Genomic DNA, 24,780 nt, shown 5'->3' with positions numbered 1-24,780 from the left:
TAACATCCAATCATTTTAAACTGAATATATATATATATATATATATATATATATATATATATATATTCAGTTTAAAATGATTGGATGTTATTCTATGTGATAATCACAATTATACACATTTTCCCATGATAAATGCATACATTTATATAGACACTCTGAGAGTAAAAGTAAGCCATAAAACAATGCAATTTATATATAATCATCACTCTTATAAAGTGTAAAAATTTACATTTTATCTGGGTACACCATGTAAATAAATGTGTACAATAAAGCGTTCTAAAATGAAATATCGTGCAGATGCTCTTGGAATTGTTATTTTCGCATAGGTAAATCTGCATATTCCACGCTATTTTGCCCCCCCGAATTAGGCCTATTCACGTTACATATATATACGTTGAATGGTGTATCATTAAAGTTTCGATGCATTTCGATAGTGGTGTTCAAAATGTCAGATGGGTCACACGGTTAGACCAAGCACGCTAAACTGCTGGCTTTCTCATAAGAAAGATCGCGAGAGACCTCGGTATTGATCCTGTCATTCGTTTGTTTTTGTTTAATCATCAGCACCGGTAGCCCTTTTCATCGTTCATCTCTCAATTTTAAAGCTTGACCCCATTTTAGCTGTCTATATACTTAAGATACTGCGAAAAACAGTGGCTAGGATTTAGGATCGCAACCACCTAGTCGGAGTCATAGTAACGCTCTTGTTACAGGACGGTGGTAAGACGCTCGCCCTTTAAACTCAATGTGGACACGTAAGGGGACCTACGTTCGAAACAAACCATAATAGAGAATCATTTCGTATCGGAAACTGTCAACTGCCAAGAGCAAAAAAAAGTTAAATATAAAGTTGCAGTACCATAAAGTTAACACAATGAGCCTTAATCTTTTCTTTTACCTAATGGCAAGTCTTATACCGTCTCTAGGTGGCGTGTTCTCTTTTACGGTAACGTCACGCAGACAGTCAGCTAGCAGCTAAAGACAGGAAAAATTTCGTTGGCAAGTTATTTTTATTGCAAAAACAGTGAAATATTCCTTTTAATTTTGCACTGCAAAAAGGCGAACCAGGTCAGGTAGCAAACGTATGAGTAAACCAATGTAATCAATTATATTAGAAGTTCTTTCTCAAGAAGGTACTGAGTCTTGTTGTTTTCTTTACAAGATGTACTTTACTCTCCTGTAAAAATACTTCTTCTTCCTCATTAGCATTCGTTTTTACATATAATCATTAGTGCTTCGTAGAACAATGCCGAGGAATTTTGTACACGTTTACTCGTCCTCCAAAAGCAACGACGCTTTAAAATAGTCCACGAAGTACTTCACGAACATGCATTTCATGAATTATTGTGTTATTGCACAAAAGATCGTATCAGCAACACAAGTCCTAACATAAACAGATAATGGAGTTTCTTAGGAATCGCACCAGGGATGATTCTCATAATGATTTGTCATTTAATTGTTTTATTATTTTCATAATCATTAGCCTCTTGCGGTAATTCTGTTATCTTCGATTACTTGTATCGTATTAAGTTATTCTCCTATTCTAACATCATCAACAATATTATTACAGTTCGTATCCCGTCTTTTCTCAACCGACCTCTACGTCTACCTAAAACATTTGCCTTTTGATATTTTAGCTAAAACAACAGTAAGTGACATCGTCGCTTGCAATATGTATGCGATAGACAACAGAACAGCTTTGTAATAACAACATTTTTTTTCGATCTGTAGCGACATTGTGTTTTTGCCCTTTGATCGTTTCTAATTCGATACAGGTTCTTCAGTTTCTATAAAATTAGCTATTACTTCATTCTACCTCATCTCGTCGTCTTTGCATTATGTCGACTTTTTTTTACCTTTTTGTAACTTAATGGTGATAGTAGCTGATCTGCCTCGTCTGTTGCTTTTCTCCTCACAAAAATACAACATTGACATTTTCTTGGCAATTTTTATTTACTGCTAACCTCTATTTGTAATGTCTAGTCATATTTGTAGAAACTAACTGTATCACGGTTACTCAGCGTTTTTCTTTGTTTTCTTCTCACAGTGGCTTCTCTTCTCGCAGACGCAAGCTCACATCGACACCGGCACTTCTCGATAAACAAATCCACATGGTAATTTTCATTACAAAACAAGTGTGATTTTCATGCCTTCAATGTCTTGTTGAGTATGCTTAAGCTTTCCGAACGAATGTACTGGTGTGTACATATGTATATGTGTAATGTTAGAGCGTAACATATGCAAAAGAACTATCACAACATTCTAACAAATAGATTTGTAACAGCCCCCAGCGCAGCGATGACAAGCGTAGTAACGTAGCGTCTCATCCCTTTTGAGACTTCTTCCACGCGGATATCAGTACGAAGCCGGTTTGATTTCTCGATATATTGTGGCTCTTCGTGGTTTGACAAGATCTCTATTATTTTAGCGTTGGCAAATAATCTTCATGCCGTTTCATAGATCTGTCAGAAAGATCCAAAATAAGTTTAGCAAGACCCACCCCGGCTAGAGCTTCTAATGGATGCAAATCCTTTATGCTATACTGACGAGGTGATTCTGAGAGCTTGTTGAAACGGCAGAAATAGCTAAGGGCGTTGAAAATAAATAGATATAATAAATAAAAGTTCCTATTCCCAAGACCTTTCTCTTACACGACTGGATTATTCCAGCCCAGCATTAACAGTTTTACAATGCTGAAAGCAGAAAGCTGCTCCAGCAGCTAATCGAGCAACAACAAACATTATTGGAATTACCAGTTGTTTAAAATGTATCCGCCGTAATGCGCGTATGTGTAAGAAGAATTAGCACAAATATTTCGAAATCTACTGGATGAAACAGTAGTTCCACTTAGTAGATTTCGTGTTATACCAAGTATATACATATATACTTAGTACACTAAGTTTTCGTTCGAACTTACAGACTGATATTGGAGAATATGAAATGTGCTTTATAACCTTCAAATTTGGAACAATTTCTAATGGAAGGGAAAACCGTACAACGTATATTCGACGCGAGAGGTCTTTTTTTTTTTTTTTTTTTTGAAACACGTAATAAATGCTGTAATTTTACGTTTAGTGGAACAACACCGCGAAAATCCATGCTATCACCGTACCAAAGAAAGAGAGCGATAGCTATGAAGAGCTGCGCCTGCTAGACAATACGAGCTAGAGAAAGTTAAAGAACATATGTTTTTCGACGTTGACCTTCAAATCAACGATAATTATCAAAGCGAGCCGCAAAATTAGAAGCGTCAGTAATGCAAAGTGCCTCTCACAACGTTTCCGTCTCAGATGTCCTGGCCTTGATGACCCATCAAATACTTCATCGCATGTCATGCATAGATTCGCTCAGTCTCGAAGAACAGGTTTATACCAAATGAGGTGAAACAATTACAGGCAGAAGTAGGCGTTGCTCGTGCTAATGGAATATATGCTGCTCAAATGTCTGCTTAGGAGCTTAAAAACAGCATACAACATTGATCATGTAAACAGAAAAGGCATGGGCGAGCTAGCTGCTTGTCACCAGAACATAAAACTATTGCATAACTGTTTACCAAAGGTTAGCTGACTGCATTTGTAAAATTTTTCCATCTAAATCTCTGAGCGACTGACTTCTTTCTGTATATCGCCGTATTAATGGCTGTAACACACAGTTCGAGGATCTGACAACAATAGTCAATACAAAACAATTCTTCGATTTTATTGGTGAAAGTAGGTATTTGTCCGCACTTTCCGAAAAGGCTGCCTGTTTTTTCCACAACGCCACTTAATGTATTCTACACCATTGTGTGCTATATTACTGATCGATGGAGTTTTCATTTTCGCTTGCCCATTTAACTAGGCACCCAATCCGACAACGGCCACCCCCAAGGCTTTCTCCTTCTCCAATAAGAGGGGGTGTAGTACAGCGTTTTCATAGCCCTGCTGGCAGACCTCGTGCCTCTTCATTTGTAAGTCACTTAGGCCGACACACTCCCCCTTAAGGTGCCGTCCGCTTTCTTGAAAGAGGGTACAAAAATTAGATAGTTTAAAGGACACCTCTGTAACTTTGTGGGCCGGCGCGCCCCTTTCACGCTTTTGAAATTTTGCAGATATATTCTTCTTACATTGTCTACGCTGACGTGTGACGCTTGCACAAACGGCGCCCAAACATCGGTGTGTACCTACTGTACAACAACTAATAATAATACTCTCTCAATAATTGTATTTATATTGTGTATGTATGTATTTGGGAATCTGTATGTTCGCGCATGTTGTGAATGTATAGTATGACTGGCCTTTTTCTATCGTCCTTTCTCGCATGGAAACTCATTGTAAAACAGTAAACATTACATATATAGTAATAACTATTATTAATATCGTAATAATTATTATTAATAGTAATATAGCTCTGGTTCTACTGTAGACGTTTCATTCATTCGGACGCGGAGGCTTGCGTCGCTGCTGTTGACTATGGTGGTGTTGATTTTGTAAATATTGGTTTTGTTGTTGAATCGGTATCACCAGTCCACTCGATGTGTCCATAGCCTCTTCGTCGATGCCTGAGGTAATGAAAATGCTGAACATTATTGCAAATGTAAAAAGAAATGTGGTTTCAGTACTCCACGATATAAATGGCAACGTCCTAGCAGAAAATGTTCTCAAAATTACCATCGACGTAATTACTCGTATGTAAGACAGCGAGTACTCTATTGAAACTCTGCAAAAGATCCCTGAACTAAGTTGACTGGTCAAAAAGGTCATTTGCAAATTTTTCTGAAGCTCGCGCGAATTCTGACTATAATACTAGTAGTCATAACTACTAATAGTCATAATAACATATAGACTAATAGTCATAACTAAAACAATATTTGTCTAGTACTTACAATAACAGATATTAGAGAATGTCGTATGTGCTTTAGCAACTTTCATTTTTTCGTTCAGAATACAACTACCTGGTTGGGATTGCGCTATCGAGAATGTCATTCCACCCTTCCGAGGCGATCGCGCACGAACTACATAAGGCTCCGCCTGGTTTCGTAGCTCTTCAAAGACGGATGGGGCTACGTACGTGAAGCCTATAAACGCCTGATTAACGGAGTCTGAGAGCATATTTCCTGTTCCGTACAACAAAACGAATGAAATTATATGGCACAGAATTGTCTTACTATTAACAGAACTAGTCAGGAAGCCTGTTTTGCATCTTAATCGCATATCAATTGAACGAATAGATAGGCCAAAATAATAGCATTTTTATAGCCATTAGCCTATTCATGATGAAAATTTCGACTAACCGTCATCCGGAGAATCAATAGGGGTCTGCTTGGTGAACTTCGTATCAAACTGGGATGTGTCGTCCTCGCTTGTCAATGGCGGCCTTTAATACATTCATGCTACAAACTGTTAGTAAAATATCTGCAATGATTTGCACTTTTTAGGATCGCTCAGAAGAAAGAAGACACCCTTGGTATAGTAATATTGAAAATTGGTAAGTTCTTAACCACTCTTCACTTTATGGAGACTAGGTACGTAAAAGACAAAAGCTCGAACTATTTTGATATTCATTTAGTGGAACAGGCGTTACACTTGTAAAATACACCAGCTGGCCCAGATAATGCAACCAGAATAATCTGCGATTGTTCTATATGTCGCCCTTTCATCTATTCGTTTTTCTGAAGCAGTCGAGTTCGGCAGCGTTAACTATCGTTACGCGAGGGTCTCCTGCTCCACAGCACAGGGATTCGCCAATCCTAAGTCTTCAAAGGCTTAATATTAAGACCAATTTTAATTTACGACCACATTATTGCCAAACGTTTGGTTTATCGCACCGAGCTATGTCTGTCTTAGTGGGTTTCCCAATTTCGACGATTATGCCGTCTACTTAACCGATAGCTAGCTACAGCTGTGAAGTTTTGCTTACTTGTATGGTGGTTCCGTACTTCGCGATGTCACTCGTTCCCACGTGCAGTTTTTAAAGAACGGATGAGACTTGATCTCCTCAGCATCGCCTGGACCTGCACCCAATCGCTGTGTGACCTATAGAACAGGTAAAGAAATACACGAAAGAAGAAATGGGTAAATAAACAAAAGAATAGCAAAACTATTATGTTCGACACAGCTTTATTGGGTTATGGTTCATGGAGACTCCAGCAGAGAGGCAAAGATACGCGCATATCAAAAAAGCCCGCATTTACAGACAAACTCGTTTTTGAGGGATAGTAATTAGAAACAGTGATATACTTAAATTGAACCGAACCAAAAATTCAAATTCTTATTTGACTTCAAGGCTTAAGGGTGCCATGCAAGTTTTACTAAAGGACATCGGATTTTACGTAATTGTTTTAATAGTACTTCGATTTCGTATTCGATTTAATATGATTTGACCTGGTAATTATTACCGTATCCCTGTTCCAGATAGGATCATTATTAAAAATTTCAGGTCTACGTGGGAGTTAACCGAATGCTGCGCTTCTGCTAGAGAAATTAGGCCCTCAAATGTCACGCGATAAGAATACACGATACTAAACTTCGACCCAGTGAAGTATACCTGTCGTCTAAGAAGCCGCCGCAGCAAGTCCTTTGCGTCTGGGGTAAGGTACGGCGGAAGATTGAGCTTGCATCGAAGGATCTTTTCAATAGTCTTCTTGCGGTTCTCCGCGGTAAATGGAGGAGCTCCCGTTAGCATATCATACATCAAGGCACCCAGTGACCACCAGTCGACAGCCTGTGTGATTGGAAGGTGAGATAAATGTAACGCTATTGATTGAAACTACTACTATGCGAAACGTGACAAGAATGTTAAAAAAGGGTTTTTCGTTAAAAATCAAAAAAAGTTATTCATTCACGCTTTACAAAGATGAGAAATAGGTAATGGGCAAATTTGTGCTAGCGTTAAGCTCTTTTTTCATTCATCGCTTCAGCACGCTTCTAACACAACCCCATTAAATGATGATCTATTTGTAAAGGATTCTTACCTTGGCATGGCCGGTTCTCATAAGAATTTCTGGCGCCATGTATTCGATTGTGCCGCAGAAGGTATTCGTCATGTCACCCTCCTGAATCGACTCTTTACACAAACCGAAATCGGTTAACTTGACATGGCCATCGGCATCCAATAAGATGTTCTCCGGCTTCAGGTCTCGATAAATGATACCTACAAATAAATAATGACAGATATTGTATCATTTAATTGGACGAGAAAGCTGAATCAAATGTAATATGGCCCACGGAAAAAAATTTCTGGAATAGCCCACTGATAACTAAGCGACTTGCATTCATTGTGCTGAATGATTAAGAAGTCAATTATATTCGAACTTGAAACTTAAATGCCGGTTCTAAGTGCTAACAGAACTGACTAACCTTCTCTGTGTAGATGTTCGAGCGCGCAGGTAATTTCCGCTAAATAAAAACACGCCGTATCCTCGAGAAAAATACCTTCTCGTTCAAGGTGCATGAAAAGCTCACCCCCAGATAAGTACTCGAGAATTAGATAAAGTTTCCCTATAAGCAATAAAACCTTATTGTTAATCACTATTATAGCTATATAATAAGCTAATAGCAATAATAATAATGTATAGTTTTAATACTGAATGATGCCTGCAGAAGTTCTAGCCATAAGAGAATTTACAGTTATAACTCATTCTCCAACGACAGCAAAAAAATGACTATACAATATGCTTCTGCCTTGATCATGACAATTATTTTTGTAAAGTAAATTTTAAACATTTGCATATTTTCAGTATTAATTATAGCGAAGTCTACGTCAGTATACCGAGCTACCTAGAGAAGACGCCAGGTGATGACAGACGACGCGGTTTTACCACAGTACAGCTCACAGTTACAATGGGCGCTTTCTTTCCTTCAGTCACTAAGTTCGCAATCGCAAAGCTTCCAGTGGAAGTCGTACACAGTTGTCTGCTCGTGTTCAAATCGTAGGCCGTATGATTAGAGGTTTCTTTTTTTCGTATATTTGTAAGCCCCACGATGTGAATCCTAATGTCTATTCCGTGTATCGAATAATAGATTACAGCTTCACTAGTCCGAAATCTAGGTAAAAAGTCGGAAGCTCTCCTAGGATGTGTGAGCAGACAAAGTGAGTGCCCTCACGTCTTAGAGCCTGAATAGCAAGTTGTAACGCTAGGGTCGCGATCCGTCAACTAAGATTGTTTACTCCATTAGCTCGGAATAGTCGAGTACCATAGGCAGTGACGGCAACTGGGAAGGGCATTTCTAAATAACAAGATTGCAAGAACAGTTTATGGACATATATCTTCCGCTGGATCACATTTTTCACCTGAACAACGCCTGATCCTCTTGACACAAATGTGGCAGACAAAATGAAGCCTGTCCGTTATGCCAGAACATAAATACAGCAGTAATTAATTATCTATCCTTCCTGTTACACCGTATCGTAACGTTAGTAAGAGAGGGTGGCTCACCCAAAAGAGAAACAGGCGCAATCATCCACAAGGTCAAGCGTGAGATATTTGACATCTTTGTGCGGATGCTTGGATACTGGATCAAGCGTCGGAAATAGCAGTAAGAGTAGGCAGTAGTATTATCGAGTTTTTCGGTCCTGCTTCGAGACAGTTTCCATCCTAACAGACAGATCTGCCTATATTTACCTTACCCAAAATAAGCATCGACAGTTACCGTACCCAAACCAAGCGGTTTGTGAGTAGCACTAACGGCCCGGTAGCGCTATTTAAAGATGCCAGATATTGCGAACGTATTTAATTTGAAAAGCAGAATCTTCTCTTAAGAGTGAGGAGCTTTACAGAGGAACCGGTCCGGCCATGTTAGCCAACCGGGTTACAGCTTCGCTTATCCGTCTTTACTAAAACTGCAATGCGGTGAATGAAAATCTTGTAAATGGAAGTGCCCAAGAGAACGCCAATTTCTTTATCTTGCCTATCATCACTGCTCATCGGTCTGTTGTTGAAGGCAGCCGATATAGCTATTGAGGTGAACTGACCGACGAAAGAAGAACCATATTAAAGGAAAGAGTCTGGAAACATTGAGCAGCGGGATCACTGGCGTCTTAAGCATCCGCGAGACACAATTCCTCAAGTATAACAGGCTTTGCACAGCAGGGCGGTCAAATAGCTAAGTTAATTTTGTGAATATGGATAGCGATTATGTATCGGTAATATAACTCTTTGGTAGAGAATGGCACCTGCCAATACGATGGCGATCGCGAAGGGCAGTTATCACCTCGTACGAGGATTGAAATCGAGAACTTCGTGCTCATAACCGGCCCCATCAATCCGCGAGATCCCTTTCGCCTTTCTTATAATCACACCTGGAATCTAGCGCAAATAGTTTGATATTGCCAGACCTTAACGAGACTAAGAGTTGACCCATTAAGAGGCGCTGCGACCCGCAAGTTTTACGGGCCTTCAGCCTGGACTAAAGTGAACACCCTGGAAACCCAAGCTACAAGCAATCCCAAGTTTCGGCTATAAACTAGCAAGCTCGTACAATAGACGTCTTGAACTGGCCGTTCCGGCCTTGCTAAGAGGAGAGTTTACTACAAACTACTCTTCTTACAAAGAGATTGTCATCCTACTTAGAAAGTGTTGAAACCATTCCGAAGAAAGAGCGCAGGTTCTACAAAAACAAAATCTAACACTACTGCTCTGCTCTGGTACTATAAAAGCAGTTGAAATGTTGTAAAACACTGTTTACGTGATGTTCCTTAATTTCAAAATCACGTTTAATTTGCCGTTTATTGATAAGGTTTTAACCTACCTGAATACTTTGCTTAACATGAGTGCGGCAAAGAACATTGTCGAACTTTTCGCGGGCATATTACAAAATAAAAATCGAATTGAACACAGATCAGTGGTAGAATATCAAATTTGAATTCGATTTCAGCGAGAACAGTAAACTTTCTCCAAGTTCCGCAAATAATGAGAGCAAAAATTCACCGAAATTAGCGTGCAGCCTCTCAGCACAGAAGATCTGAAAGATTGAAAATAATTTGTAAGCAGTATCTTCCAGCTGAGACCATATTCGACCAAAAATTCGATGTACCATCCGTTTGAAACGCGTAGATCAAGTCGACGATGAATGGATGTTTCACAACTTCAAGAATGTTTCTTTCGGCTTTCGTGTGAGCCGTATCCTTTTGGTTTCGTACGACGGTCGCCTTTTTAAGCACCTGTAACGCCAAACGAAAAATGTATAACATTTAATTTAATTATCTAGAAAAAGTAAGCCACATGAAAAATGTTACTAATATAATACAACGTTGTTCTACTATAAGCACCTTTAATAGTTACACATTTTTCTTACCTTCATTGCAAAGATTTTTCCCTTATCCTGTCCGGTGCATTTACGAACCTAAATCAAGACAATTGATAAATGTTTAATAAGTAAAAGTAAAGTGTTTAATAAGTAAAAAGTATAAAATAATAAACGGTATTCATCAATGAGTGAAGATAAGCATCGAAATAGATAGATAGACAAAAAGCGACTATCGAGTAGCAAGCAAGATCCATCTGTATCGAAATAAATTTATTTGGTACGGTAAAATTATTACACTTTTGGTAAGTGAAAAAATATACGCTAAAACAATGGGTATTTGTCACAAACCTGGAAGACTTTCCCATATCCGCCTTTTCCCAACACTTTAAGCAGTTCAAAGTCCTTCGTTCCTACTTTTTCTTTACCTGGATTAACTGTGTCAGCTGAGATTGGAATTTTCTGAAGGTCAGGATTGCTGTAAATGCATAGAGTTAATATATTTAAAGTAAAATAAAATACTTAGAAGCCAATATTGCATAGGTATCCTTCGTCTATATGGTGCTTTAACTGGTTTTTATTTAAAATCATACGATTAGTTTGAGAAGCCATGTATGTTTATGTAACAAAACATTGAACAACATTTCAGTTAATTGTGCGCTACTATATCTTGTCCTATTTGCGGCATACGTCGACGCGATATTTGACTTACTCCATAAGGATCGTGTTGGGGTTCTCCTTCGTCACCGTTTCCTGAAAAGAGAAAAAGGATGATAAAATTTAATCACTAACATAAACGTGTAATAAAAACAAATTACTAAACATATACGGTTTCTAAAGAATCCGCTTGCTATTATTGTCATTATCTCTGCTTGAGGAAACAATATCTACAAAATTTTTCTTTCAAATTGGGTTCATGTCACGAGGGAAGCGCGTAGTTAGAGTAATACAGCCGTAGTAGTAATACGTTTACTAAACAGCCAAGTTTTCGCAATTTGCTTCTTAATAGGTGCACATTTTTAAATTTTTTATTTTGCTTTTGCTACGACTTTTCTTGCCTCTAGAAAAAGGCCCATCTCAGTGTAGCAAAGCTATTTTTATTTTTTGTATACTATATTTTTGTGTAATTATATTTTCTCGGTTATGATGAACTGGTTTCCATCACTTATAATTTACTAATTGTCTACAGATGAATACAAGTCGACTTCAATTTGATGCTCCATCTCCAATAAAGTGGAATATGACCTTAACATAGGCACCGACCATTCTCTAAACTTGCCGCTGTAATCTTGTCACGGATAAGATTAAAACAAAGAACACTCATTAAAAAAACAATGCAACTAACCCTACTCCGGTATTTACTTTTTAAGCGAATCCAGTGGAATTTTATTTCGCAACTGAATAACCGGATTCGCTTGTAACACCCTAATAGTGCGCTAAATCATCATTTATATTATAAATAAACATAATGTCTGTATCGTCTATAGAAATGATTGAGTGAAGTATCCCTATATCTGGGTCACATTTTTCCCGCTAAAACCAATTCATCAACGAAGTTCTAGTGTAAGATACGTTTGCCATAACCAACACGATGGCCTAGACAATTTGTTCTGCAGGACAGAGGTCATCCGGCAGCTTACTTTGAATTCGTTTCCAAACACATGCACGCATGAACACTTAAGCAAAAACAATACTTTGCACGATACACTAAACTCGACGATTTATTGTGTTGAGTGGCGCTACCTCAGCCGCATACTTAGAACATGAGCGCCACCGCCATATTCAACAGGATTGATTTCTATCTCGCGTTGACAAACTCGATCTCTTTCTGCCCTTCGACTTAATAGACATGAGCTTATGGCCTTCGAGTAAATTAAAGCTCTGGCTATTTGCTAGCTCTTTCTACGTGAATACCATCCTACGGCATAGTTGAGGACGATGCAAAATGCAGAATGTTTCGATTATCTATTTATGTGTCGACGACTACTAGGCTTTTTTAAATCGATGCTGTCTCACAACGGAGTTGAAGCATTGACAAAAAATAAAGATTCATATCTTTATTCCTCGGCCGATGTAAAAAAGTAAGATTTAAAGCTAAAAGTAGATAATAAGTTTGATCGTAATAATTAAGTAACGAAGATTTGTTTAAAAAGTGTCATTCAAACAGCTGGACCATTAGAAACACTCACAGTCGCTAAACCAACGCCCTAAGACACACATTATCTATGTTTGAACAATAATGGCGGTTTAGCTAGAAGCCTTGACTTCCGTAGTTAGCATAAAGAAAATGTAGACGGTTGAAACCCAAAGTGGCCTGCATGCGCACTATTAATCACTCCCTCCTCCTCCCACCTCTTACCTATTTGATTTAATTCCCCCGCCCCCACCCTTTAGTTTGTTTCGTTTTCCTTCCGCAAGGCTCTATACTTTGAAACCTGCTCTTCTTTTGGAGTATTTTCCAGCTGAAAAGTGGTGCCACTGGCAGAGTGGCTTCAAATGCTGTTAAATGCGATAGTAGCACAACGCCTTAAGCCAGTAGCGTATGAGATGGCAAACGGGTCAAGTCAGTTGATTTGACCGCCGAAAGAACTAAATTGCTGCAATTCGCGCCCAGACGCTTGCGCGCAGTTGAGCTGCACTGCCAAACTACATTTCTATCAAGGCTGACGCAACATCTAACAGCGATGGCTTGCTACTGTCACCATACTATCGACGTGGCCTACAGTACTCATTGACGCAGCAGTTAGAAGTCCACTATACGATAGGCTGAACGGGGTGCACTAGTGTGATACATTGGCACGACTGAATCATCTGTTGTCATTACAGAAAAATTGCCGTTACATTACGAAGACCAGCTAATAGGGTGCGTTATTAATGGCACGTACCGAACAAAGAATTACTCCTGCTATTATGTATAAAGGCACCTTTATTTTCAACCGAAGATCAGGCTAACCAATGACAAAGTGTCTGTCATTTTAGTAGCGGTTAGGATGCAACAAAAGGGCTTAAAAGACAAAAGGAAGATCTGGACAAGAAACAAATTTTCTCAAAATTTCTTGTTCCAAACCTAAACAACGTAACGACCTCAGAAGTTATACGAACAGCCCAAAAAAAAAAATAACAAATGGTAAAAAAAGAAAAACACCCACTGAATTGACTCGTTCATCGGCTAAATTTTCCAGTTGGTATACTCCTTTCGTTTGGCCCATGGGCCAAGCCACGGGCAAGCAATCACCAAACAGAAAAAGCAAGAGAATAGGTGCCTTACTTGTGAGCACGGCAGTAGAAAGGCTAGGTAAAACCAGGCGAAGAAAGCAAAGTAAAGAGAGCCGGCTGATCGGGGTGGAAGGTTAGAGCTCAATCGTTCAGTATCACCTTGCCGTCCACTAAGGTGCTCAGCAAGCCTACAAGGTAGACCCGCACCTTATAACGTCAGCTTGCCCTATACGCGACAACGACACGGCAGTCGCTGACACCGATGCAATGAGATCACGTAGTAACAAACAACAGGGCCAGCACCACGGACTTCGCAAAAATTTCCGCATAAGAAATTGTTTTCTCCCGACTGTTAACTGGTGCTACGATAAGATTCCGTTATCAGTCTACTAATAATTTTCATATTTTTTGCAACGCTACAGGAACATAAAAGAGCTGGTTACGCAAACGAATCCAAGATAACGGCGGTGTCTTGCCACTTCTATCTACAAAAGATATGATATCTCATCAACACGGTGAATCTGTATTGGAGATCATCGGTTTATAGCGTTTAAACCTACCAATCAAAAGCTGCTCATAGACCCGACTGATTCTCTTTGGATTACAATTGACCAAACCGATAATATTAATGGCCAGCGTGATAATAACCAAGGCTATATACGTTACTGTGAATGCGGATAACACTAATGCGGGAACGGTCATCCGGTCCGTAGCAACCTCAAAATGACTTCATTAAAAATATATAGATATGCTTACAAAAATATTTCATTTACATATTACAGTCTTACTTTAATATTTAGCACAATGAAAACATCAATATGGCAGTTACTCGTTTTATGATATTTTTCAGCTAGATCCGGCTTCGTTTCTATAATAAGCGCAACAATATAAGAGTCACTGCACTCCAGCTTAAGTAGGTTTAACAAGTTGGGTTCTTTCTCGCTTCACTAATTTGACAGTATTCACAAGCGAACGACTACAGACAAAAAAAAAAGGCTATGTTTACAGTAATAAACGACCAACGAGTTTTCCTTTGACACGCCATGACTTACTGAAGACTATACAGACAGAAAGAGCATTATCCTTGTGATCGCCGGTTAAATAATTAAACCTGTGCTAAATATAGGGCCAAATACGGTGCTAGAACTATCAGATGAGCTGACCCCTTTTATGTTAATAGTGCCTCCACAACGAGCGTCAATGCAGGAGCCGTTTGTAAAAAAAAAAAGCAAAAAAGTATCATTTTTTCAATCGAATCTGTTGTTTTTATCTCCACGGCACTACTAATATGCCCTATAAGGTCATGACTTGATAAAAGAAGGGTTTTAAAGAAACGTATACGTTTTTCTTAAGGAATAAAAATTATATTATAAACTTATATTACATATAAGAAATCAAAAAACATTAATGGAGTTATTGCTAGTTGCTGTAGTTCGCGTTTTTGTTTTAACATAATAAAATAGTTAGCTGGAGTGTCATAACCGATCAGCCTTTTTATTCGAATTTTTTTTTGTAGAATGTCCCGTTCGCTTTGTACAGCAACGGATAGGATATATCCCCATGAACAACAACAAGCCTTAAGAATCTAAAGCACATTCTGTCTTTCTTTAACTCTCCATGGCAATTTTCGACAACACTCATGTGACTGCCACCGTCAATGGCGGGCGAAGGCCTTCACGCTGAAAAAACAGGAAAAGCGGCCGCTCTGAATTTGAGTATTGTCGTCCAATTGACTTACTTCAGTGAAGTTTTTTTTCCTTAGGAGTGAGATAGCTTTAAGCGTGCGTCATCTGTTATGACTAGGTTCTTTGGTAGGTTCAATGTTAAAACACAAGATTACATTGGGTGACGGTCATTCCAGAAATTTCAGCGTTTCGAATTCAAAGGCGCCAAAATAACACTACGAGTGACGATGGACGTGTTCAGCATTGGCTCATGAAAACAGGACAACTAACTACTGACTATATGGGGCGCTTTCAAAAATGTCTTCGATTAGAGCCTTACCTACTATTATTGCAAAAGATTTTGCAAATTAATTGCATATATTATCCAGAGAGCGTAGCTGACCTTCAAGTTGTAGTCTAAGTATGAAGGCGACAATTGCAATCTTTTTCAACGTCGCGTAGCATAGCAGAACAGGCCAAAACGCCTTCCATATATCTAGCTAGATCATATACACAACTTTGTTCATTAACAGCAACCATAAAATTATATAAGTTAGCTACAGCTTTATTGCGGCGTATAACTTAGCATCGGGATTGCTTTTGTGAATAGAACCGAATTAAGTTAGTCGGTCGAATTGTTTTCTCAAGTTGGTCTTTAAACACATTTTTTTTGTCTCTATTACTTCCTACTGAGAATAAATGTCGCAGTAATCTATGTATCTTATATATATTAAATTCGAATGTAAGTAATTTTAATTTGTTTTTGTTCCTTTATCTTGTATTTTTCTAAAAAGCATTAAAAAAAACAGTACTCTCCGTAATTTTGTTGTAATCTAATCGTACAGTGAATGGAATTTTACGAATTCAGACTTCAAAATAAAAGTTCCAGGTGCAAAAAATTCATCCTCCCCACCTACACGATTTCGCATCTTGCCTGTGTCAAAGATCTGCCAAAAAAGTGCGGGCAGTTATGCCGTGTTTAGCAGAGATTCTAAAATTGGATTGTAAAGTTAAGAACTGGCATTTTAGAATTGAAGAATGCTTTACATGCCGGTCGGCTGTCTGAAGTTCACGAGGATCAACCAGGATTTTTAAAAAAAACCGCCGGCAGGCAATTCGCAGACTGAGCGAAACAATGAGCTTCAGGTACCTAAATACATTTTTATCGATATTGATATTTACGGAATTTGAGATTAGGAATTTGAGTGTTTCATGCACTAAGCGAACATCATGAAGATATAGAGCTTTCGTTGCCACCCAACGTCCCGGTCGCACCGGGCGATATGCAGCTACAATGACAATCTCCTACACGAAGTGGTATCTTCACATCGATATAACGCAGAAAAAAAATGAACAGTTCCGAGAGGTGTGCCCAAACCCAGAGTTCGGCCGGATTCCTACCCCCCAGAAAACGACATTTTGTGCTTAGTATGACTAGAGGGGTCTTAAACATTGGCAAATGTCTGAGAAGAACGAGATGGTCAAGAGGCTCAATCACATCGAACAAACGTGGCTATTTAACAAAAAAGACCCAATCGAGAAGGCACATAGCAAACATTGTCGTGGTCGTCTTACAAGAATTTGAGCAGAAGGTTCTTGTGAATTCACCAAAGCCCGTTCCGATGGATTGTAACATTCTGAATGAAATTAGTAACTGTACGTACATCTGACAGCGAACAAAATTTCAAAGCCTAGCTAGACGGGTCTTCCAACAGCAGACCTGAAGAACTTTGGCCAGAGAAATAAGCTGGCTGAGGAAGAACCGTACAAAATGACGGGGTACACAGGATAGATTAACTTAGTTTTAGAATATTAGTAAGGCGCCGCGTTCTTGTTAGATAAAAAAAAACACCATCCAAATTGGTCACATTGTAATCTAATATTATTTGCCATTGCGGTTCGCACTATAACAAGTAATTGCTGGTTCATGTGACAAATGGTATTAGAACTCTACTTCGATTATTCCAAATAATAGCTACATACGTTTTATGAATGCGAATTATAATTTTCGGCCTGAATTTAATCCCACAGTTTTTCAATACTAGCTTCTGTAATAACTCCTAACCATTTTAAAATGTGATCCCTTGGTACACAGCAGCGTTCGCTAGCTGCTCGTCCACTGGACTGACTTACTGAAACAAGTAATGACTTATATTAACGACTTGGACGCCATTATTGTTTTCTTTATCGTCTGCTATAGTGTTTACTACGATTATTTTAAGTTACCTAAGACCCGATTGTTGACTACTCAGTTGTACAAATCCAATCAAACCTTGAGACCTTCTCATAGACATAACCTTCCTGATTTTGCTGCACCATCTAGTGCATTATCAGCAATTTTAACAGCCTAAAATTATGTAACAATGACCCGGCGAGCGCTGAGGTTAACCACGGTCCATCCCATTAGCTAAATAAACCTAAAATAACATATATCGTAAATAGTTGTAAAAGGGACCATGCGTCGACGTGGCTTAACGGTTCATTCAAAATTTTGCGTAACGGGCACTAAGAAAATGAAGCTAAATTGTAGGTATGCGGCCTTGTCTGGTACTAGAAGCGCGAAAGAAATGATAAGAGGATTGTATTTATACGTTTTTTCTTTAATAATTATGGCTTACATTGTAATTAAACGATGCTATCACTAAATTTTGCTTTCAACCAGACCCATGAAAATAACTTTCTTCTTCAAATTGACTAAGCTACGTCGGATCTAGCAACTCGGTACACCCAGTCAACAATTTTAGCGAAAGATAGGAAGTGATTCTTTCACACTAGATTTTCACACTTTTCACACTAGAATTTGTTTGCTTACATTGATTTAAACTATTCATCACAGGGTCATTAGGAACGATTGTGTTTCGCTCGGCGGTTCTATTTACTCAGCAAAGCCTGGAGATTAAAAAGGATTGGACTACCTTAAATTCAAATCACACTATACCACTTGCACTGTCAAAATATGCGGCCTTTATGTTTAACGCTTGAAAACACGCACACAAAGTTACATGCCATCACATAATAATGGTGAAGGCAGTCTAGTAAATACTGGTTAAAAGTCTCTTCCACCGGACTCGAGCTGGCTGTTACCCAACGCGTAGGCTCGTTTTCTGAGGTCTTAGCGATGTGTCTAGATTTAGTCAGCCCTGGGTTTTTGTCAAATGGACGTACATAGATCGAAGGCGGACCCAACTATCGAACGGGCAGACAGATACTGCGAGCCTATATACTACTTTTGTTCACATCTAACGAAATTAAATAATAATACTAATAATTGTTATTTTATAAATGCTATGAACCGACTACATTCTTGCAGTCTATATAGAGCTGGGCTCGAAGAGAGGTGACTCTTAACTACACTTTGTTGTTGTGATTGCAGTTGTTATTGTAGCTAAAGGTTGTTGCAAATCGGTTAAAAATGTCAGGCTAAAAAAGCCTGTTGTCAAGCGATATCATCTGATCTCATCACGATATGAGCCCCATCGTCTGTTCTTGATTGCGCTATCGACTAAAAGCAGACATTGTGCCCTTCAGCGGTTACGAAACAAGCACGCTTGCTTCTATTAGTTCTCTAATTCGAGGGTATTTTATATAGGATCCAATGACATCGCGACTAGACAAACTTATACACTATGTTAAAGGTGCGATAACGGAGATAAACATATTCGTACGTTATCACACGGGAGCAGCGCCGGTAGCATTCTAGTCGTGGATAGCGACACCAGAAGCGCGCACGAGTAAACTCATTTCAACCTTAGCACCTTAATATAATTATAGAAATTATATAATCACAACAAGTAGGATTGCAGACAGCGAGCTCCGTAGTAAATAGATCGTTTTCTTCTAGACACGTCAGGAAAGTACGTAAAAATGGCAGCTTGTAGAGCGTGAAAATATAACGATTGAATAAAGATTATGTACAACGTCAAGAACGCATGCATTCCTATAACAGGTTGCTTGAAATTAGATTACCTCACTGTCCGATAATCAACGAGGTAGATTCTCTACACACTCTATACACACTATGGTTTCTTTTAAGCAAATTGACTAATTTAACCAATTTGTCATAGAAAAAGTTTAATTATTATTTGAAATAATTACATTATAATCATCCAATTGATCTTATCAACGAAAACTCAAACACATATACAATGATAGATTGCCACCTATGGGCCTTGTCCTGCACATTTTTTCATATATTTCATGATATACCAGCGCCTGCGATGCCAGTGGCCGCCTCGGATGGCGCTTTTTTTTGATGTGGGAAATGAAAAAAAAGTTGAGGTAATTGGTTTACGACCAGCCAAATGGTATAGGAAAAATCAAACTTTTCTCTAAGGGGATCTATTTAGCCAATCGGTCCCACCTTTCACGAAGACCTTTCCATGCAGCACGTTGAATGGGCCAGAAACGATGTGCCCAATCGGTGCCCTTTAAGGGGTTAGTTTTGGTCGAAGAAATCCACTTCGAGGACAGATACATAGATTGACGATGCGACCAAATAGTAATGGACCAGTTTTCTTTCACGCAGTGAAATCAAAACAATTGAGGTACAACACAGCTAACGGAAACATCCCTCGCAGTTAATTAAACGGTGTACATAGAGATGACACAACTGTTTTAGGAAAATCTGCATGTCATTGCACGAAGCGACATATGCTTTGGACGGTATGACATGCAGGAAATTAATGTTGGCCAGCTCACATGCAATCTTGAAAGACTACATACGAGTACTATTCGTTAGTGACTGGCATCCCCAGTAGGTTCCACGCAGCTGTAGTTCAATTACTACTCAACAAGCAGACTGAGAAGCGTGCTTGCTCTACGAAGCGAAAAATATCACCGACAAGTCAGACGGTAGAGAAAAATCGTTAAGCAAGTGCGTTTTCTTTTATTAAAAAAAACTTCTATTCATTTTCATTCAATATTTATGTTATGGTCGCCGTTCCACAATCCACTACTATGCCACTATCCTGTATCGAATTATGTACCTATAAAATACTGCCGTATGAACGTCCTGTCAGGAAAAAAAAATTAGGTTTTGTCTTAACAAAAAAAACAAAAAAAGAACCGTACGATTTATAGGAACTGCCCGTGCAAGGTTTCTCGTAAAGAGTCAGTCTACGTTGTTTTCCAATTAACTCACCCAATTAAAGCTACGTGAATGACTTTAGTAGCAACCTGTCACAAAGTAGTTGTAGTGATAAGTGATTAGAAGTAGAGCAACATTAAGATAATAACAGGAGGAACGTTCACCGATTCTGATAGTAAACCTAGCGACACGTTACCTCACGTTAAAACCGTGAGATGAAGAATTAGCGTGGTGCGAAAAAAACTGCTACATCTGCAAACGTTCCAAAATGTATTCTGATTGATTTTTGTAAGAACAGAGAAAAACAAAAGCCGTTAATCGAAATTGTGTGGGGGCTGTATACAAAATGAAAAACATTTTCACAGAAACTCACCGTGCAATTTCAGTTTGCAAATAAGGCTGACCGGTCGGTTCACGTATAATTCAGTATTTTGTACAAGTCAGACCTATTCTTTCATCCCAGCTATTCGCATGGACAATGGAGACCTCGTTTAATGCTGCTGACTAAATACAACAACCACATAAGCATTTTTACTTCAGGGACTGCCGCAGGGGCTAAAAGAATAAGCTCTGAAATATTGTCGATAATTACCTTCGCTTTTTCAAGACTAACGATCTAAAATAACGAACTGTTTCGAGCTAGTCAATCTCATAGATACGAGTTCTGAACTTGAGAATAACTATTACCAAAAAAAGTTAGTTTAAAGATACAATTTGCACCAAACTCACATTTCCGGCGTTACCACATTAAACGACGTAACTATTATAAACTAGATCTCTTGCACCACTATGAATATGACAAAGTAGCGGTTTAGCTATACATATCGGCACTATATTTAGTATTGTGGTGTTCCCCACGAACATCTCGAATTCAGCTTCCAGATGCGCGTTAATTATTAAACACGATCGCTAATACTAACTGTAGAGACCCTAAGTAAAAATAAATAATTTTTCACCACAATTATCTTCGCCCATTCTTGTTCTTTTAGACAAATATGGCCACAGCCATTTTTTATATATAATTTTAGCAAGCTTCATTCTCCGCCAGCCGCTGAAGAGTTGATTTTCAGAGAAGAACAGGCGTGGCTTTGCTTAATAAGCTGTGGCTCACTACCCTATCCCGATGACCAGATGTAACCACAGTTTCCTTGGCGCCGGTCGACATTTTTGCTTCATAGAATTGTACCCAAGCGTCATTTGCAGACTTCGCTCTGGGCCGCGCCTCTTTGCTTTTAAGCGAACTTTATCCCGTCTGTGTAGACGTCAAAGACTAACTGTATTTACAACGTCAAATGGCGGCCAACTACTCCCTAGTAGCTATAACTTCCTCCACAAAATAGTTCACACAGAGTTTGTCATGCAACACGATTTTCACAGAAATGTACATCTGTACACTTATCAAACGGCACAATTTGATGCTTGTAACTAGCGGTGCGGCATCGTTTTCAAACGTGGAAAATAAGAAAAAAATATTGCCGCCAGTTTACAACCAATGAAATTAACATTACGCTCTATGGAACAACGCAAACTTTTCCTACTGTGGGAAAACATTTAGCCGATTGGATCTATCTGCCGCGCGGGTCTTTCCAGGATAAAGTTTTAGCGACCCAGAAAAAGCCCAACCCGACCAATGATAAGGGATCGTTTTAGCTGAAAGAAACCCACTTTCCAAGACGTTTAATAATATAGAAAGTTGAATGAAAAAAGCAACATATGGTTTCTGAGCAACAAAAACAATAGCAAGAGCGACATGCCGCCACCCAAAAGTCGGTCCCCAATGTCGTCTTTTATTCATCTAGTTATCAGTATGACACACACATTTATATAACTGTCCTTTTAGATTTGTGATGACAGAAATTACATACGAATTTTTCCTCCAATCCACTCGAGATAAAATCCAGCCAGACGCAGCAGTGTAATCTGTAGGTAATAGCAGTCACAGTATTGCAGAAATGATTCGAATGTAATCATACTCAATATGTGTCACTGAGTCAATGGTACAAGGTGGTAATGGATGACTGCTCCGGTCACCATTGCAACTCCCATTGCGCCAGTAAAGGTCAAGTGGCTGTACGTAACTACCAATAACCCAACAAATCGTTCACTTCACTTCACTAGGTAGCATCTTAAGCTATATCCCACTGATGGCAATCCTGTTACGTCGTATTGCTTCCACTCTACACATAAAAAGTAGAATCCCCGTGTTACAGCACCCGTGCTTTTCTATCTATATCATACGTAGCAATTATTTACTGCTGCTGTCCCAACTATATCCCATGATGCCATTCGGTGGGCAAAACATTCATTTTGAAAGGACTAGTTCACTGATCGGATCGGATTCTAGATTTATTCCCAGATTCTGCAACATTTGTGTGAATATATGAAATATGCGTATATTTGGTCTGAAATAGCTACAGAAAGACATGAACTTCGTGCACGGTGATACAGCGTAAATCGTTTCGAAAATGGCGGAGGATCTAATGCGGAAGGATATTCTCTTTTTTTCTCGATATATATATATATATATATATATATATATATATCCTTGACTTTTTTGTACATACCATTCCTTCCATGTCAATAGCATCGTCATCGATGTCCTCCTCCAGTGCTCCATCCTCGTGAAGCTCGAGGTCGAACAGTTCCTGCTGCGCGGCCATCGTCAACTACTCTTCGCCACTTTTCTTCCGTAAGTGAACGCTTACTTTTTCTCTTCCGTAAGCAGATTTCTAACGACAACGTTCGCCGGTCAGTTGCGCTTTCCACTCTCTATGAAAACTTTTATTTCTCGTTTCGCCACAAACGTCTTGTGCTGTAGAGGACCATACAATTATTATTTCATAAGCGAAGTTTTCGCTCTTAGATTCTTATATTACGTAGCCAGAGTTCAATTCTGGTATAACTAGAAGCAGTAGTCGTTGCTAGTAGAAGAAAACCATACGTCGAGTAATGGAAATTGGCGACTTGACAGTGGCAACACGATAGTAGGAGTCGCGTTCTCAGGTTCTAACCCTCTTTGAGTACGTACGGCACACTTCTGTGCAGGGGCCTCCGGCACTGCCCCGTTCTAGCTAAGCCCCCCCGGTGTAACGAGTTCTGCCGTCGCGTTGTCTCTTAGTTCTTTACTCGATCACTGATATACTGTAAGCGCACACTTGTTCACCACACTTTTACTCCACAATACAAATACTGGCACTTTTACACACCGAATAGCTGCAGCAGTAGCAGCGGTGACGGTGAAAAACTCATCGACACCGCAGACGGCAACCGCGGTGGTTGAGCGCTGCTAGCAGCTTCCACGACCCAACAACGGCCTCGTTACACAGACAGACAGACAGGTAGGCACATAAGCGCGCACTTTCCATGAGCAGAAACGAACTATAAAACTAAAAAAAGGAAGACGAGTTTCGCTTTTGTTAATACACGGGTTCGGCGGCGGGCTTACTGTTAAGCTGGCTGATTGGCCGACTGACCGACCGACCGACCAACCGACCGACCGACCGACCGACCGACCGACCGACCGACCGACCGATCGACCGACCGACCGACCGATCGACCGACCGACCGACCCCGACCGACCGACGGACCGACCGGACCGACTGACCGATCGACCGTCCGTCCGACCGATCAGATCACACGAACTGGGCTGATGCTGCTGTTGCTGCCACTGCTACTATCAGCAGCTGGACCATACCATTTGTTCGCTCGCAAGTACTAAGCGAGTTGCGGCCAAATAGAATTTCACTTACTGAAACTAAAAAGCCGGTCACTTGCCCTCGACTTGCCTACCACATATCCCACAGTTCATCGCCACAGCAAAACCCCGTTACTACATACAGGCTAGTGGGGGATTACGGTTCTACAATAACCGCCTTAGCACCAACAAACTGAGCAGCATAACCATCGCCACCGCAAACTGACTTCTCTGCTGCCAAAAGGCAGGTTCTTCGAAGGCCAACAACAGCAACAGCAACAGCAACAACAACAACAGCAACAGCAGCACCATCGCCGCCGCCGCCGCCGCCGTCGCCACCACCACCACCACCACCACCACCACCACCACCACCACCACCACCACCAGCGCTAGCAGTAGGGCTGGCCAGCCTGTTATTTCGTGCGGCCGACAATTGGCAGCTGCCACTGCCAGTACCAACTACGGCTGAATCAACCATCACAGCAGCAGTAGAGCCTGTAGTGGCAGTGCAGGTGCACTAGACATACTTTCGTAACAGCGAAAGGGGATAGACGTGTATGTCCCGGGTGCACAAGGAAGTGAGATAGCAGCAACAGCAGCAGCACTTGGCAGACAATAATAGTTTAAATGTTGGCGCGTCACCAGTCCGCACAGGGACTGCTCGTCAGCGCCGTGCCTTCTATGACAGGCGGGAAAGAGAAAAACCATTATAAAAAAAGGGTAAGCAGGAAACCAGATGCAGATCAAGAGAAGGCAAAAATGTTCAAGCTCTTTCTGCATACTCGTCAGCTAGCATTATTATAACACCACTAGATGCCGAAATGTTCCATGTTGCCATAAGCGTAGACACCCGCACAGAGATAACTGAGCCGAGCGCCGTTGCAGCGCCAGCGCGAG

General features: G+C 39.9%; 2 protein-coding genes across 5 annotated transcripts; both read right to left on the bottom strand.

Annotated features, from left to right (window-relative positions):
• Positions 1-991: 991 nt before the first annotated feature.
• Positions 992-24,152, bottom strand: LOC111252652 (ribosomal protein S6 kinase beta-1-like). Of its 4 annotated transcripts, none has more exons than XM_022810880.2 (12): positions 22,754-24,147; positions 10,936-10,976; positions 10,575-10,701; positions 10,275-10,322; positions 10,014-10,140; positions 7,338-7,478; positions 6,953-7,131; positions 6,526-6,702; positions 5,899-6,014; positions 5,273-5,355; positions 4,931-5,095; positions 992-4,540 (listed from the first exon to the last, which is right to left on the bottom strand). In XM_022810880.2, the coding sequence occupies exons 1-12, from the start codon at positions 22,847-22,849 to the stop codon at positions 4,410-4,412; spliced, it is 1,431 nt and encodes a 476-aa protein (XP_022666615.1). In that variant the 5' UTR covers positions 22,850-24,147; the 3' UTR covers positions 992-4,409. The 4 variants fall into 4 exon arrangements, with proteins under 4 accessions (XP_022666615.1, XP_022666618.1, XP_086849341.1 ...); XM_022810883.2 differs by having other exon boundaries at positions 4,934-5,095; XM_086993215.1 differs by lacking the exon at positions 22,754-24,147 and adding an exon at positions 13,373-13,447.
• LOC147754827 (uncharacterized) lies at positions 22,988-24,404 on the bottom strand. The gene is made up of 2 exons (XM_086993217.1): positions 23,939-24,404; positions 22,988-23,575 (listed from the first exon to the last, which is right to left on the bottom strand). The coding sequence occupies exon 1, from the start codon at positions 24,359-24,361 to the stop codon at positions 24,041-24,043; it is 321 nt and encodes a 106-aa protein (XP_086849343.1). The 5' UTR covers positions 24,362-24,404; the 3' UTR covers positions 22,988-23,575; positions 23,939-24,040.
• Positions 24,405-24,780: the final 376 nt, after the last annotated feature.

The sequence above is a fragment of the Varroa destructor genome, unplaced genomic scaffold, assembly GCF_002443255.2.
Source record: "Varroa destructor unplaced genomic scaffold, Vdes_3.0 BEIS01000006.1, whole genome shotgun sequence".
Classification (NCBI taxonomy): domain Eukaryota; kingdom Metazoa; phylum Arthropoda; class Arachnida; order Mesostigmata; family Varroidae; genus Varroa; species Varroa destructor.
Note: the sequence above shows the minus strand (reverse complement) of the source record. Positions and strands in the feature narration are given on the sequence as shown.